Source organism: Phyllobates terribilis, unplaced genomic scaffold (assembly GCF_046119375.1).
Source record: "Phyllobates terribilis strain yellow unplaced genomic scaffold, ASM4611937v1 Scaffold_7__3_contigs__length_470593459, whole genome shotgun sequence".
Lineage (NCBI taxonomy): Eukaryota > Metazoa > Chordata > Amphibia > Anura > Dendrobatidae > Phyllobates > Phyllobates terribilis.
The window spans coordinates 463,195,789-463,214,289 of NW_027362767.1; the positions used below are offsets into that span (position 1 = coordinate 463,195,789).

The 18,501-nt window shown below is 46.4% G+C and overlaps 1 protein-coding gene across 3 annotated transcripts in view; it reads right to left on the reverse strand.

The window, feature by feature from the left end:
* Positions 1-18,501, reverse strand: part of DIAPH2 (diaphanous related formin 2) — a 2,453,123-nt gene that overhangs the window by 1,695,942 nt on the left and 738,680 nt on the right. For all 3 annotated transcript variants that reach the window (XM_073642200.1, XM_073642202.1, XM_073642201.1), the window contains 2 exons: positions 18,282-18,392; positions 3,760-3,878 (listed from right to left, as the gene is read on the reverse strand). In XM_073642200.1, the coding sequence (XP_073498301.1) occupies positions 3,760-3,878; positions 18,282-18,392 (230 nt within the window). The remainder of the gene's footprint in view (positions 1-3,759; positions 3,879-18,281; positions 18,393-18,501) is intronic.

Genomic DNA, 18,501 nt, shown 5'->3' on the forward strand with positions numbered 1-18,501 from the left:
GGTATTCTGTATATATTTTGGAGCATTTCTTATATTTCGGGTGTTCTGTACATATTTTGGAGCATTTCTTATATTTCGGGTATTCTGTATATATTTTGGAGAATTTCTTATATTTCGGGTGTTCTGTACATATTTTGGAGTATTTCTTATATTTCGGGTATTCTGTATATATTTTGGAGTATTTCTTATATTTTGGGTATTCTGTACATATTTTGGAGTATTTCTTATATTTCGGGTATTCTGTATATATTTTGGAGCATTTCTTATATTTCGGGTATTCTGTATATATTTTGGAGAATTTCTTATATTTCGGGTGTTCTGTACATATTTTGGAGTATTTTGTTATATTTCGGGTATTCTGTACATATTTTGGAGCATTTCTTATATTTTGGGAATTCTGTACATATTTTGGAGCATTTCTTATATTTCGGGTATTCTGTACATATTTTGGAGTATTTCTTATATTTTGGGTATTCTGTACATATTTTGGAGTATTTCTTATATTTCGGGTATTCTGTACATATTTTGGAGCATTTCTTATATTTTGGGTATTCTGTACATATTTTGGAGTATTTCTTATATTTTGGGTATTCTGTACATATTTTGGAGCATTTCTTATATTTCGGGTATTCTGTACATGTTTGGAGCAATTCTTATATTTTGGGTATTCTGTCCATATTTTGGAGCATTTCTTATATTTCCGGTATTCTGTATATCTTTTGGAGTATTTCTTATATTTCGGGTATTCTGTACATAATTTGGAGTATTTCTTATATTTTAGATATTCTGTATATATTTTGAAGTATTTCTTATATTTTGGGTATTCTGTACATAATTTGGAGTATTTCTTATATTTTGGGTATTCTGTACATATTTTGGGGTATTTCTTCTATTATGGGTATTCTGTACATATTTTGGAGCATTTCTTATATTTTGGGTATTCTGTACATATTTGGAGCAATTCTTATATTTCGGGTATTCTGTACATATTTTGGAGCATTTCTTATATTTTGGGTATTCTGTACATATTTTGGAGCAGTTCTTATATTTCGGGTATTCTGTATATATTTTGGAGTATTTCTTATATTTCGGGTGTTCTGTACATATTTTGGAGTATTTCTTATATTTTGGGTATTCTGTACATATTTTGGAGTATTTCTTATATTTTGGGTATTCTGTACATATTTTGGAGCATTTCTTATATTTTGGGTATTCTGTACATATTTGGAGCATTTCTTATATTTTGGGTATTCTGTACATATTTGGAGTATTTCTTATATTTTGGAGTATTTCTTATATTTCGGGTATTCTGTACATATTTTGGAGTATTTCTTATATTTTGGGTGTTCTGTACATATTTTGGAGTATTTCTTATATTTCGGGTGTTCTGTATATATTTTGGAGTATTTCTTATATTTTGGGTATTCTGTACATATTTGGAGTATTTCTTATATTTTGGAGCATTTCTTATATTTTGGGTATTCTGTACATATTTTGGAGTATTTCTTATATTTTGGGTATTCTGTATATATTTTGGAGTATTTCTTATATTTTGGGTATTCTGTATATATTTTGGAGTATTTCTTATATTTTGGGTATTCTGTACATATTTTGGAGCATTTCTTATATTTTGGGTATTCTGTACATATTTTGGAGCATTTCTTATATTTTGGGTATTCTGTATATATTTTGGAGTATTTCTTATATTTCGGGTATTCTGTACATATTTTGAAGTATTTCTTATATTTTGGGTATTCTGTACATATTTTGGAGCATTTCTTATATTTTGGGTATTCTGTACATATTTTGGAGCATTTCTTATATTTTGGGTATTCTGTATATATTTTGGAGTATTTCTTATATTTCGGGTATTCTGTACATATTTTGGAGTATTTCTTATATTTTGGGTATTCTGTACATATCTTGGGGTTATTTCTTATATTTTGGGTATTCTGTACATATTTTGGAACATTTCTTTTATTTTGGAGTATTTACTTATTTTTTGGAGCATTTCTTATATTTTGGGTATTTCTTACATATTTTGGAGTATTTTTTATATTTTGGGTATTTCTTACATATTTTGGAGTATTTCTTATATTTTTGGTGTTGCGTACATTTTGTGGAGAATGTCTTTTATCCCTGCAGATGCTTTTACGTCTGAATTTAATACACGTGAATGGCCCTCCCTAATCCCCCGCATGGCGTCCTACAATCTGCATTACAAATAAGTGATCGGTGGTCCTCCAGGTCTCCTCCTTGTGAGATCAATGCTAACCATGTTCCCGGATTACCTGGCTTGCTGCAGTCGGCATTGTGAGGACTCGATAGCTCTCGGCTCTCCTTTCATTACTTTAAAGTGGATAACTCGGCGGCTTTCCTTCCATCCGCGCCTCACACTGAGACGCTCGGCGGCAGCACAATGTAAGCGTGCGGATGGATTGTGCCGTATACCTTGATCCATACTTATCAGCTCTTCCTGTTTACATAGACAGGATACAATCTAAATTGATTTCCTTCACAGTTGTGCATCCACCGGTGATTGCATTTCTAAGATTATTCACTGTGCAAGCTTTTTGTTTTCAAGTTTTCAGATTTGTGCCGACTCGCAGCCATGAAAACAGCAGATTATCGCAAAATAGTGGATCAGCGTGAAATTTCTGATCTACCAGAGAGCGGAAGGCGAAGCTAAAATAAGGATAAACCAACTGAATCCAAGGCGACAAGTTGAGGCGGCTGCTGATCATGGAACCGATAAGCCAAAATCCCGGTCAAATGGTCCAAATTCAGAACCTGAGGTGACAACTGGGATGTGGCACTCACTAGACTAGGCAGAGCAAGGCCTTGGCTCAGCCCCATCCCGGACACAGCATCACACGTGTAGACATTGCTGGAGCAAATACTGCAGAAAAAGGGCCACAACTCTAAGGAACGTAGCAGCCTTATCACTGTGCTGAAGGTCCAGAGAGCGCAGCACCTGAAGGAGAACTGAAGCCCAAGCCCATCACATACCGTTCTCACATCTCATGAGCACTATGGCCCTGGATCTCAAGCTGCTACCACTGATCGGGTCTACACGGGTCACCAGGGAACCCTCTGCTGGAATAACTCAAAAAAGAGGCTCCCTTCAGAACATGGTCCATATCGTCCAGGAGAAGACAACCCCACATGGACAAGGAGAATTCCACCAAGCTTTTGGTTATTCGGGGCCATTATATCCATTACTACCCATATGACCATCAATCAAGCTGCAACACTTATCCCATTGTCGGCTCATCACAACAGATAGATCTCCCACTGCCATTATGTGTCACATCCTCAGCATGTGATATGTTTGATGTGCGCATGACCCCACTGACGGACTCCCCCTATACTGTGCTATGTGCGCCCATCAGTCTTGTACTTGGGCGCGGGGTGCAAGCAGCGACTGATGGGAATTACCTGCCCGGCAGATGACTGAGGTGTGGTTGGGGCAGGACAGTGAAGATGAAGATGGGGGTCAACAGACGGACGCCTCTCGAGAGGCTCCGCACATCAGCACTACCGTTCCTAAAAAACAAAAAGACACTAGAAAGTTACTGGAGAAGCTCCGAGTGATCATCTGCAACCTGTCTCATGTGGTGGAAGAACGGGACTTCTCCAAGTCTAAAGATACATATCCCAAAAGAGGGCGACTTCTCAGAAATAACGCAACGTTTCCTAAAGAGGAAGACAACAATGGAATAATGGAAGGCGGCACAGCTACAAACATCAGAAGGATATTCCATCTCCGCGCGGATGTCCCTGAGGCGGTGGGAAAGTTCCAGGAGGTCATCTTCTCTGTTCTCATCAAACACCTTTAACTGGATATCAAGCTCATCGTTTTCCTTTTCTTTTAGATGCTGAAAATTGAACAAAAAAATTGTGCGATGACCAAAGTGACACAAAACCCACGAGGAGCCAAATATAAAAGGAAATACACAAAACCATCAACAACTGGTGGAGCAGAAAAAGGATCAGATCGAGGAGTTACGGGATAAACGGACAAATGCACAGAAGGTGCAGGACTCAGACGAAGCGTAATATGGCCCCAATAGTAGCCACAGGTCCTGCTGCGCCCGCACCCCCAAACTCACATAAGCTAATTGTATGCGAGATTTCATGGCAGATCTTGGAGTAACCTGCAATGGAAATGTCTCCACTACTCAAGGTTTCTCTTATATTTCTAGAAGTTTTTGTAAATTACAATTTTTAAAACGTCACAGCACGGTAATTTCATGCGTTTCCTATTTTTTTCCACGCGTTAAATGTCACAGTCAATTAAGAACAAAGATTTGTTGTGCAGTTTTCTGATGTAAAACTGCTTAAAATTTTGCAAAACTCAAAGTTTTCCTCCTTTCCCAGCCATCTCCGTGCACTTCTTGAAAATGAGCGGAGCTCGGTCAAGATGGAGCGTGGCTAAGCACGTAGTTTAACACCAAAAAAGTGCAACACATGTCCCTGGTGCTCGTGTATTTATGGCGATGGTGCAGAACAGTTAATTAGGAGGCACACGCTTTTAATGAATTTTTCTCTTTTCATCAAGACTGGAGAACAAATCCCATAATATCTATGAGAACTATTGTCAGGGAAATATTGAGGAATATTGAAAGTCTGTCATAGATGTTGACCATTCCTCCCAAGCCTCTTTTGACCCCCTCCCTTATACATCTTTTGAGAGCTGAAAGTCCAGATATGACAATCTACAGTGTCTCCCTGCAAGTTATCACCAACAGCCAAAATAGCTTACACAAACAAATGCCAGCCGAGAAGTGTAACAGCCTACTTAGAATGCAAGCATCTTGTCCCTGGAAGACGCAGGGGGTGATTAAAACGCAAGATTGCCATAATTTGCATGTAACTGGGAAAGCTGGTTTCCCGAGCTTCAAAAAGAAGTTTATAGACACTTCGACTCCAAAAAGAAATATGAAATATTGTGAGTTCCATACGTCCGGCAATAAAGGGACCTATATTTTTAGTGGCAGAATCAGCCGAGGGACGTATATATAGTTTTTCATTGATGTTAGCAAAATCAGGGAGCTGTAGCGCAAAAACACCAGAATAGCAGACTGCAGCTATGCGATGTGTGGTCTCTAAATGCAGGTAAAATCATAATAGAAAATATGATATCACTTTTGGGCTTCTGGGATCAACGTGCAATAAATTATCCCAAAAAACAGGTTTTCAATACAAGTCTGAAGGGTGGAGCCCCAGGCCCTGTGATGTGATCACAGGGGGGTCTCTTCTTTCAGAATAAAATAGTCTGTTGAGACTGGAGCCGTGTTCTTTGCCCGGGAGTAAATGTCTATCATAGCGGAGGACCTTGTTTGATAACAGTTTAAACGGAGCGTCTCCCCTCCACCTATATTGAATCGTCTCAGTGATCATATAGTAAGTTGTCTTCTTTTATCCTGGTTATTTTATGTAACTGCTTATGTATTTTAATGTCTCCTTTGTACCATCCTTGTATATATTTTTCTTAAACACTGCCTCCCTTTTGGATTAAATATAAAAATAAAATTTAATAATTCTGTTTCTTTCATCCTGTAATCATTCCCTTCCCCGAAGCCATAAACGCTACCAAAACGCAGGCGTCCGGCCAGGCCTGTACTATAATTCAAACTCGGCCGCTGGTGGCAGAGAATAATATTAATAATTGGGATATCGTGAAGCTGACAGTGGGCGTAAACACGGATTCCAGGCTTTGGAATCCAGAGGTGTGACGCCATACTCTAACTGGTCGCTTGCCGATACCTAAGGAGTGAGTAGTCTGGATCGTGAGCTTGCGATTCCGGACAAAATACTGACAGCGTGATGGCACGGTGAGATATTGCGTGATCTCCCCGGTGTCGTCCCTGTGGAGTTCCTGACAACTATAAACACCTGTTGCATATTTCGGGCTCCTGCGCAGTTTCCCTTTAATAAGCAGAGGTTTTGATTGTAAGAAATCTCCATTTCCACCATCTGTTTATGAATACAATCGCGGCTCAATTCAGATTACTTGCATATTTTTTTACATTCACTGCAACAAAGAGTCAATGGCGTCATCGAGGACTGATGGACACGGATCAATTATTTACACCCTAATATCTGGATCATTATTAAAGGAAACAACTTTTCTGCAAATTTGCACAATTCCTCACTTCTGACAGGATTTACATTTTGACAGGCGATGGGCGGCTTCTCTGCGGCCTTCTGGGTTGTCAGTGATGTGTCTGCCGCTGCTTATAATGATGACCTGGCTGCTGTGCGGCATCAGGCGGTCCTTGTGGTAATGGATGATGTTTGGAATAAAAGGGAACATTTATTCTCATCACTCTGGATTTTGTCTTTTCTATGAGGACTCAGATCGAGACGCGTTACCACCACACAATGGGTTCCATCACCGTCTGTGGTTCCACCAAGGCCCGATCCACAGGGGAGATGAATGCATTAAAGAGGACATCACTTCCTAGAGTGCAGTGACTCCATAGTGCGGAGCTCGGCATCTGAGGCAGGCCGGCACATCTGAGGCAGCTTGGCGCATCTGAAGCAGCGCGGCGCATCTGAGGCAGGCTGACACATCTTAGGCAGCGCGGCGCATCTGAGGCATTCTGACACATCTTAGGCAGCGCGGCGTATCTGAGGCAGGCCGACACATCTGAGGCAGCGCGGCAGATCTGAGGCAGGCCGACACATCTGAGGCAGCGCGGCGCATCTGAGGCAGGCCGGCGCATGTGAGGCAAGCCGGCGTATCTGAGGCAGGACGGCGCATCTGAGGCAAGCCGGCGTATCTGAGGCAGGCCGGCGCATCTGAGGCAGCCCGGCGCATCTGAGGCAGGCCGGCGCATCTGAGGCAGCCCGGCCCATCTGAGGCAAGCCGGCGTATCTGAGGCAGGCCGGCGCATCTGAGGCAGCCCGGCGCATCTGAGGCAGGCCGGCGCATCTGAGGCAGCCCGGCCCATCTGAGGCAGCCCGGCCCATCTGAGGCAGCCCCGGCCAATCTGAGGCAACCCCGGCCCATCTGAGGCAGCCCGGCCCATCTGAGGCAGGCCGGCGCATCTGAGGCAGCTCCGGCCCATCTGAGGCAGGCCGGCCCATCTAAGGCAGCCCGGCCCATCTGAGGCAGCTCGGCGCATCTGAGGCAGCCCCGGCCCATCTGAGGCAGCCCCGGCCCATCTGAGGCAGCCCGGCACATCTGAGGCAGCCCGGCGCATCTGAGGCAGGCCGGCACTTCTGAGGCAGCCCGGCGCGTCTGAGGCAGGCCGGCACTTCTGAGGCAGCCTGAGGAAACCCAGCACATCTGAGGCAGCCCGGCACATCTGAGGCAGGCCGCCACATCTGAGACAGGCCGGCACATCTGAGGCAGCCTGAAGCAGCCCAGCACATCTGAGGCAGCCCGGCACATCTGAGGCAGGCTGGCACATCTGAGGCAGCCCGGCACATCTGAGGCAGCCTGAGGCAGCCCGGCACATCTGAGGCAGCCCGGCGCATCTCAGGCAGGCCGGCGCATCTGAGGCAGCCCGGCCCATCTGAGGCAGCCCGGCCCATCTGAGGCAGCCCCGGCCAATCTGAGGCAACCCCGGCCCATCTGAGGCAGCCCGGCCCATCTGAGGCAGGCCGGCGCATCTGAGGCAGCTCCGGCCCATCTGAGGCAGGCCGGCCCATCTAAGGCAGCCCGGCCCATCTGAGGCAGCTCGGCGCATCTGAGGCAGCCCCGGCCCATCTGAGGCAGCCCCGGCCCATCTGAGGCAGCCCGGCACATCTGAGGCAGCCCGGCGCATCTGAGGCAGCCCGGCCCATGTGAGGCAGCCCGGTGCATCTGAGGCAGCCCGGCCCATCTGAGGCAGCCCGGCGCATCTGAGGCAGCCCCGGCCCATCTGAGGCAGCCTGGCCCATCTGAGGCAGGCCGGCACATCTGAGGCAGCCCGGCGCGTCTGAGGCAGGCCGGCACATCTGAGGCAGCCCGGCACATCTGAGGCAGGCCGGCACATCTGAGGCAGCCTGAGGCAACCCAGCACATCTGAGGCAGCCCGGCACATCTGAGGCAGGCCGCCACATCTGAGACAGGCCGGCACATCTGAGGCAGCCTGAGGCAGCCCGGCACATCTGAGGCAGCCCGGCACATCTGAGGCAGGCCGGCACATCTGAGGCAGGCTGGCACATCTGAGGCAGCCCGGCACATCTGAGGCAGCCTGAGGCAGCCCGTCCCATCTGAGGCAGCCCGTCCCATCTGAGGCAGGCCGGCACATCTGAGGCAGCCCGTCCCATCTGAGGCAGCCCGGCACATCTGAGGCAGGCTGGCATATCTGAGATCTGAGGCAGGCCGGCACATGAGGCAGCCCGGCCCATCTGAGGCAGCCCGGCGCATCTCAGGCAGGCCGGCGCATCTGAGGCAGCCCGGCCCATCTGAGGCAGCCCGGCCCATCTGAGGCAGCCCCGGCCAATCTGAGGCAACCCCGGCCCATCTGAGGCAGCCCGGCCCATCTGAGGCAGGCCGGCGCATCTGAGGCAGCTCCGGCCCATCTGAGGCAGGCCGGCCCATCTAAGGCAGCCCGGCCCATCTGAGGCAGCTCGGCGCATCTGAGGCAGCCCCGGCCCATCTGAGGCAGCCCCGGCCCATCTGAGGCAGCCCGGCACATCTGAGGCAGCCCGGCGCATCTGAGGCAGCCCGGCCCATGTGAGGCAGCCCGGTGCATCTGAGGCAGCCCGGCCCATCTGAGGCAGCCCGGCGCATCTGAGGCAGCCCCGGCCCATCTGAGGCAGCCTGGCCCATCTGAGGCAGGCCGGCACATCTGAGGCAGCCCGGCGCGTCTGAGGCAGGCCGGCACATCTGAGGCAGCCCGGCACATCTGAGGCAGGCCGGCACATCTGAGGCAGCCTGAGGCAACCCAGCACATCTGAGGCAGCCCGGCACATCTGAGGCAGGCCGCCACATCTGAGACAGGCCGGCACATCTGAGGCAGCCTGAGGCAGCCCGGCACATCTGAGGCAGCCCGGCACATCTGAGGCAGGCCGGCACATCTGAGGCAGGCTGGCACATCTGAGGCAGCCCGGCACATCTGAGGCAGCCTGAGGCAGCCCGTCCCATCTGAGGCAGCCCGTCCCATCTGAGGCAGGCCGGCACATCTGAGGCAGCCCGTCCCATCTGAGGCAGCCCGGCACATCTGAGGCAGCCCGGCCCATCTGAGGCAACCCGGCACATCTGAGGCAGGCTGGCATATCTGAGATCTGAGGCAGGCCGGCACATGAGGCAGCCCGGCCCATCTGAGGCAGCCCGGCGCATCTGAGACAGCCCCGGCCCATCTGAGGCAGCCCGGCTCATCTGAGGCAGCCCGGCACATCTGAGGCAGGACGGCAAATTTGAGGCAGCCCGGCGCATCTGAGGCAGGCCGGCACATCTGAGGCAGCCCGGCTCATCTGAGGCAGCCCGGCACATCTGAGGCAGGCTGGCACATCTGAGGCAGGCCGGCCCATCTGAGGCAGCCCGGCACATCTGAGGCTGCCCGGCACATCTGAGGCAGGCTGGCACATCTGAGGCAGGCCGGCACATCTGAGGCAGCCCGGCCCATCTGAGGCAGCCCGGCGCATCTGAGACAGCTCCGGCACATCTGAGGCAGCCTGGCCCATCTGAGGCAGCCCGGCCCATCTGAGGCAGCCTGAGGCAGCCCGGCACATCTGAGGCAGGCCGGCACATCTGAGGCAGCCCGGCTCATCTGAGGCAGCCCGGCACATCTGAGGCAGGCCGGCACATCTGAGGCAGGCTGGCACATCTGAGGCATCCCGGCACATCTGAGGCAGCCTGAGGCAGCCCGGCACATTTGAGGCAGCCCAGGCACATCTGAGGCAGCCAGGCCCATCTGAGGCAGCCTGAGGCAGCCGGCACATCTGAGGCAGGCCGGCACATCTGAGGCAGCCAGGCCCATCTGAGGCAGCCTGGCTCATCTGAGGCAGCCCGGCACATCTGAGGCAGCCCGGCACATCTGAGGCAGCTTGAGGCAGCCCGGCACATCTGAGGCAGCCCGGCACATCTGAGGCAGGCCGGCACATCTGAGGCAGCCTGAGGCAGCCCGGCACATCTGAGGCAGGCCGGCACATCTGAGGCAGCCCGGCCCATCTGAGGCAGCCTGAGGCAGCCTGGCACATCTGAGGCAGGCCGGCACATCTGAGGCAGCCCAGCACATCTGAGGCAGGCCGGCCCATCTGAGGCAGCCTGGCACATCACAGATCGGGATCGGAGTGGCACTGGGAACAGCTGAAGACAGCGGCTGGTAAGTGTAATACCTGGGGCAGGGAACATGGATTAGTGACACCGCTCCAGGGCAGAAATACAAAGAAAGGTCGGAGCGCTGCTTTCAGTCAAAACTAATTCCCTCGATGGGAATATTGATAAAATATTACTTTCATGATCTGGATCTCATGCCCGGGCGACCGGAGGTTTATCTCATCTTCTGGGCCCCGATAGCAGCGCCCTCCCGACCACTGACAATTATTGTGGACTTTGTGTGACAGAGGGGTCTTCAGACACCAGCACTCAGGGGGTTAATGCTCTGCACCCCATGTACTGACCCACTGAGATCTTTTTTTCTTCTGTGGGTGGATGGGAATTGCACTTGTCACTTACAAAAAGAAAAGTATTACCGTTAAGTTGATAAAATAATTCAGAACCTCGATGGTGAAGCCGAAAGATATAGTTTTCAATGTATTAAAAATAAGTAAAAAACGTAACCCACCCCCACCCCCGTCATCCGGCGGTAATTCCGCATTATTGCCTCGATTTCTCTGAGAAGTTTAAGTGTTTTAGAAAGGCAGCGCCGGCGAGCGAAGGAGCGAACAGGCAAAGCCGTTCCACATGAGCAGGAGCCTATATGACACCGAACACATTAGGCATAAATATATCCCCAAGTTATTCAATTAAGGAAACAGAGCATTTTATGGTCAACTCAATTTAAATTGTCGACTCGGCGCTCGCTGGTAAAACAATAATGTTAAAGGAAAATGTGCAGTGAACTCAGCGCGGCTGCCATGAAAATCTCAGCCGGGATCTGACCCCGGGCTGTCATCTGTCCTTGCCATGTATCTGCTCGAATGAGCTTTAATTTATCCCCTGAGCATTCGGCCACAAAGAGAAAAAAGATTCTGTTAGGAGACGACGGCGATTTTAATATTTCTCTACTGGAAAGTGACAAGAAGAGGAAATGAAGACGTGGAACGTCCATGAGGAGCCTTATACATGGGACGCAACGCTCCGCTGCCCCCTGTAGCCATGTACCGTGTGGGGTCCGGACGGGATGTAAATGGCTACAATTATTGCCACAATCTGGATGGAATGTTTAATTTCCTTACGCACGGCAGCAAATAACTCAGCCCAAACTCTCTGTGCAACCGTACTTTACCGAATATACAGACGATAATTCTATAAAATGTAAATTAGGGGATCTAGAGGCAGAACTGAACCTCATGGGTCCTAATGAAGGGTCTGTTACACCCCGACCTGTCATCTCCTAAGTGTGGAGCCGCTGTCAATTCACGATCCAAGAACTTAATGTGACTGCGCCCTGTATACCAGCGGCCCGGCCAGAACGTCTCATCATCTGCGCTCCGGGAGATCGATAGATACTGGATAGAGAGAACGAGATAGATAGATAGATGATTGATAGATTGTATCTATTTATCCATCATGGCCGAATGTCTTGGCACCCTTGAAATTGTTCCCGAAAATGAAGTCTTTCTCCCAGAAAATCATTGCAATTACACAGGTTTTGTTATACACAGGTTTAATTCCTTTGTGTGTATTGGAACAACACAAAAAAAACTGAGAAAAAAAGCTAATTGGATATAATTTCACACAAAACCCAAAAAATGGGCCGGACAAAATTGTTGGCAGCTTTCCAAAATTATGGGTAAACAACTTTGTTTCGAGCATGTGATGCTCGTTCACACTCACCTGTGGCAAGTAACAGGTGTCAGCAATATGAAAATCACACCTAAAATCAGATAAAAAGGGGAGAAGTTGGCAGTTCAATTTTTGTATTGTCTATCTGTGTGAGCCACACTAAGCATGGAGAACAGAAAGAGGAGAAGAGAACGGTCTGAGGACTGAAGAACCAAAATTGTTGAACAATATCAACAATCTCAAGATTACAACGCGATCTCCAGAGATCTTGATGTTCCTTTGTCCACGGAGCGCAACATAATCAAGAAGTTTACAACCCATGGCACTGTAGCTAATCTTCCTGGATGTGGACGATAGAGAAACATTGATGAAAGGTTGCAAACCAGGATAGTCCAGATGGTGGATAAACAGTCCCAATCAAGTTCCAAAGAAATTTAAACTGTCTTGCAGGTTCTGGGTGAATCAGTGTCAGGGTGAACTGTCCGTCCACATGTGAATGAAATAAAACGCTACGGCAGGAGACCCAGGAGGACCTCACTGCTGACACAGACGTAAAAAAGGTAGACTGCAATTTGCCAAAATGTACGTGGGTAAGCCAAAATCCTTCTGGGAAAGCATCTTGTGGACAGATGAGACCAACATAGAGCTTGGCAACAGATTCCACCCTTGCAACCTTGATCCAAGAAGTTCTGTCTGACTCTTTGATAAATCCAAATCTCTGACCAGATCGTTGAGTCTTGTCTTGAATCAACCGTCATTTCATCGTCATCTTCTTTTCTCCACACCGGCGGTGGTTTTGGAACTGGCAGACTTTCATCGTGCGCCACTGGTCTAATTTCAGAAGCAAGGTTGGGATATTCAATAGACCTCCTGTCATGCAGAAGTAACAATCGGTTATATGGTCCTTCTGCTCCCTCCAGATCATTGGAATGGCAAACGGCATCGATGGTCGCCCACCATTCAGCCAAGACCTCAAACTCATAGCGCAAGATGAGCAGCATATATCAGGAGCCCTTGCCCTGTCTTGATCACCAATTTTGCATCCAAAATATAACTCCTACACCTTCTTAACAACTGCAGTTATACTCCCTTTCTGGGCTTTAAGGGTATAATCTCCACATATATAACAAAAGAGGTCACTGATATTACGACATTGACGTGACATTCTGGAACTCGTTACTTATTAAACAGTTTTGCTCCGTATGAAATTTTCTGCAAAACAGAAGAAACACATGAAGACTACAGCGTCATTACTGCTGCTAAATATAATGCTACTTGGAAAGAGACCAAAGTCTGACAGTTGTGTCTGGGCATGCCTGAGAGTGCACAACTAATGCAATGCATGATTGGACAGGGCTTAAGTGCTGTACATTATAATAAAGAGAGTCCATATTATGAATTTCATTGGTTATTTATACCAAAAATACACTTCTGAAATAAAAAGTTTAATATAAGCGCCAATTTATTATGCACTATGTACAGTCCTTATCATTATAAGTGTAAAATTAAAATATCTCGGAAATGGTACGTGCTACAGAAATTCTGATTACATTTCTGAAATTAGCGCCTCAAAATACATGAAGGAAAAATATTTTAAAACAGGAAACAGATAAAAAGTTAAAATTTGTTGACCAGTGTGGAGAGATCTTACAATGGCTGTTGGGAGAAGACTTGGAGCAGTCTGTAAGAAGAGTCCAAGATCCCAGCTGAGAGATGTAAGAAGCTTGTTGATGGTTATAGGAAGCTGTGAAGACACCTCGTTTATTCTTAATTATGCCAGACATATTATTCAGCAGGTCAAGGGAAGCCATTGTTCATATGAGCCTGAGCATTGACTCTTATTTTAGGTTGAATTGTTGTTTGTTGATTTGTTGAATGCTTGCTGACTACCTATTGTATCAGCCTATTGTTCTGCTATCCTTGAGGGACAATGGCGCAGGTTAATTGAACTATCCACGTTTGTTCATTTGGTGAATGCCTGCTGACTACTTATTGTATCAGTCCCTACAGCTTGTTGTTCTGCAAACATTGAAGGACAAAATATGCAGGTTAATTGAATACTCAAACAATGAGAGATAACCTCCTCCCACCTTTCCCCAAACCTATGGATAATGCCCTATAGGACAGCTGTGGGTATAAAAAGGGACCTCTCTCCTACATGGAGACTCTAGAGGACAGCAGCCAAGGCATCATGGATCCAACCAAAGGAATACAAATTTGATTCACAGCCCTTCACTGAACCTATGGAGACGTTTGGAGAACCCAGGTTGGCACCCTCGGGTCTCCTGGCTTTGTACTTCAATGGACTGTGGGCTTCGTAAGCTTGCCATTATCTCCTCTCTGTGGGAGTCTGCCAAAACCGGGGTGCCACTGGTGGAGGTAGTTGGCCCTGGAAGCCCCAAAGTCGCAGATGTTTTAATTCCCGGCGAGCCAGCACAAGGGTGAGACTGTGTAATTTACACCATCTTATGTACTTGCTGGGTCTGTACTATATGTTATTGTCTATTGGGGGTCCAGTAAAGTATTGCCACACTGTTTTACCCTCATTCCGTGCTGTCTGACTAGTGTTACGCCCATGGAAAAGGGGAGCGGGCGTTCAGTGGAACGAGCCCTGGTCCATGCGGTCTTTCTAAAGACAGCCGAGATAGGCGGGTGAGAGCACCACTGACCCCCGTGTCTTCACAGAAGCGATTGATTGCAGTTATTTATTCCACACGGTGCAACCAAATATTAAGCTGAGGGGGACAACAATTGTGCCGGCTCATTTTTGGGTTTTGTGTGAAATTTTGTACCATTTGCCTTTTTTTTTTTTTTCTCAATTTTTTTGTGTTGTTCTAATAAACAAAGGAAATAAACAAAACGTGGAATTGTGATAATGTTCTGGAAGAAATACTGCACTTTCTGGAGCAATTTCAAGGGGGCGAACACTATCAGCCATGACTGTACATAGATAGATAATAGATAGACGATAGATAGATGATAGATAATAGATGATAGATGATAGATAGATGATAGATAATAGATAATAGATAATAGATAATAGATAGACGATAGATAGATGATAGATAATAGATGATAGATGATAGATAGATGATAGATAATAGATAGATAATAGATAATAGATGATAGATAATAGATAGATGATAGATAGATGATAGATAATAGATGATAGATGATAGATAGATGATAGATAATAGATGATAGATAATAGATAATAGATAGATGATAGATAGATAATAGATAATGATAGATAATAGATGATAGATAATAGATAGATAATAGATAGATGATAGATGATAGATAATAGATAGATAATAGATAGATAGATAGATGATAGATGATAGATAGATAATAGATAGATGATAGATAATAGATAGATGATAGATAAATAGATAATAGATAGATGATAGATAGATAATAGATAGATGATAGATAATAGATAGATGATAGATAATAGATAGATAATAGATAGATAATAGATAATAGATAGATAATAGATAGATGATAGATAGATAATAGATAGATGATAGATAGATAATAGATAATAGATAGATGATAGATAAATAGATAATAGATAGATGATAGATAGATAATAGATAGATGATAGATAATAGATAGATGATAGATAATAGATAGATAATAGATAGATAATAGATAATAGATAGATAATAGATAGATGATAGATAGATAATAGATAATAGATAGATGATAGATAGATGACAGATAATAGATAATAGATAGATGATAGATAATAGATAGATAATAGATAGATAATAGATAGATAATAGATAGATGATAGATAATAGATAGATAATAGATAGATGATAGATAATAGATAGATAATAGATAGATGATAGATAGATGATAGATGATAGATAATAGATAGATAATAGATAGATGATAGATAATAGATAGATAATAGATAGATGATAGATAGATGATAGATAGATAGATGATAGATAATAGATAGATAATAGATAGATAATAGATAGATAATAGATAATAGATAGATAATAGATAGATGATAGATAGATGATAGATAATAGATAGATGATAGATAATAGATAGATGGTAGATAGATAATAGATAATAGATAGATAATAGATAATAGATAGATAATAGATAGATGATAGATAGATGATAGATAATAGATAGATGATTGATAATAGATAATAGATAGATAATAGATAGATGATGGATAATAGATAATAGATAGATGATAGATAATAGATAGATGATAGATAATAGATGATAGATAGATGATAGATAATAGATGATAGATAATAGATAGATAGATAGATAGATAATAGATAGATGATAGATAATAGATAATAGATAGATGATAGATAATAGATAGATGATAGATAATAGATGATAGATAATAGATAGATGATAGATAATAGATAGATGATAGATAATAGATGATAGATAATAGATAGATAATAGATAGATAATAGATAGATGATAGATAATAGAGAGATAATAGATAGATGATAGATAGATAATAGATGATAGATAAGAGATAGATAATAGATAATAGATAGATAATAGATAGATAATAGGAACTTGGGAAACATCAGAGGGAGAGAAAGCTGGAAATTAATTGTTCTTGCATTGATGACAATGGAAAAGCTGGATGATAGTTCAGTAATGGCAGGTTTAGTCCTGAGACCTCTGCTGACACCGGATAAGCTGGGTAATCGCTGAGGGATGATAGGCTGTGAGACCGCTGCTGACACCGGATAAGCTGGGTAATCACTGAGGGATGATAGGCTGCGAGACCGCTGCTGACACCGGATAAGCTGGGTAATCGCTGAGGGATGATAGGCTGTGAGACCGCTGCTGACACCGGATAAGCTGGGTAATCGCTGAGGGATGATAGGCTGCGAGACCGCTGCTGACACCGGATAAGCTGGGTAATCGCTGAGGGATGATAGGCTGTGAGACCGCTGCTGACACCGGATAAGCTGGGTAATCGCTGAGGGATGATAGGCTGCGAGACCGCTGCTGACACCGGATAAGCTGGGTAATCGCTGAGGGATGATAGGCTGTGAGACCGCTGCTGACACCGGATAAGCTGGGTAATCACTGAGGGATGATAGGCTGCGAGACCGCTGCTGACACCGGATAAGCTGGGTAATCGCTGAGGGATGATAGGCTGTGAGACCGCTGCTGACACCGGATAAGCTGGGTAATCACTGAGGGATGATAGGCTGCGAGACCGCTGCTGACACCGGATAAGCTGGGTAATCGCTGAGGGATGATAGGCTGTGAGACCGCTGCTGACACCGGATAAGCTGGGTAATCGCTGAGGGATGATAGGCTGCGAGACCGCTGCTGACACCGGATAAGCTGGGTAATCGCTGAGGGATGATAGGCTGTGAGACCGCTGCTGACACCGGATAAGCTGGGTAATCGCTGAGGGATGATAGGCTGCGAGACCGCTGCTGACACCGGATAAGCTGGGTAATCGCTGAGGGATGATAGGCTGTGAGACCGCTGCTGATACTGGGAAAGCTGGATAAGGCTCAGTAATACTTGGCCTTGAGGCTGATGCTGATACTGGGAGAGCTGGGTTATACTTTGTGGAGATTGGGCGGGCTGGGTGACACATCACTAGTTGTGTAGATTGTGGGTCAGTTTACAGTCACTGACGGAGATTGGAGCAGCGTTTGCTGGGCGGAGGCCATACGAAGCCTCTGGTCCAGCCATGGGGAGGCATGGGAGGCATGTGGAGGCATGTGGAGACATGTGGAGGCATGGGGAGGCTTGTGGAGGCATGGGGTGGCATGTGGAGGCATGGGTGGCATGGGGAGGCATATGGAGACATGTGGAGGCATGGGTGGCATGGGGAGGCATATGGAGACATGTGGAGGCATGGGTGGCATGTGGAGGCATGGGTGGCATGTGGAGGCATGGGTGGCATGTGGAGGCATGGGTGGCATGTGGAGGCATGGGTGGCATGGGGTGGCCGCCCTTCCATGAGCGGCTGAGCCCAGAACTCTGGTCGTGACCAGGTCGTATCAATCTGGAGGAGAGCAGCCCGGGCCTCGGTGTCCTGCCCAATACTTGTAGCATGGTGGGCATCATAGTGCTCGACCATTACCATAGGTCTCTGCCTCTTGGACACCACAGACCACCTCATGTGGATGGGTGGCTGTGACCCGCGGGGTCTCCCTGTACGTACCACCGGGGGGCGCCATGCTCAGACTATCAGGCTTCGTTCCCATGATGAGCTATTGGTGAGGTTTTCATGTTGATTTTCTGCACATTAAGTAAAATAAGTTACCGGTAATTGTATTTTTTCAAAAAATACGCAGCGAAAAAATAACTAATCAAAAACAGATAGTGTGAACGCGGCCTTACAGATATGGAAAGTCCTTTTACTTACAGGTAATATTTGCTTCAATCCGCAGCGTAAGAACTCGTTCCTCAGATGTATCCTGAAGTCCAGATCCTCCGGGGAGGTGAGAAGAGCGTTAATAAACTGCATACAAGAGACCTGGAAACAGAAGAAGAAATCAGGATGGGACGGAGAGTGAAAGCAGTCAGCGTGCGGAGCCGGCGGAGCCCCGCGAGCGCCATTACCCCCGGCGTCAGTGCAGCTCCCA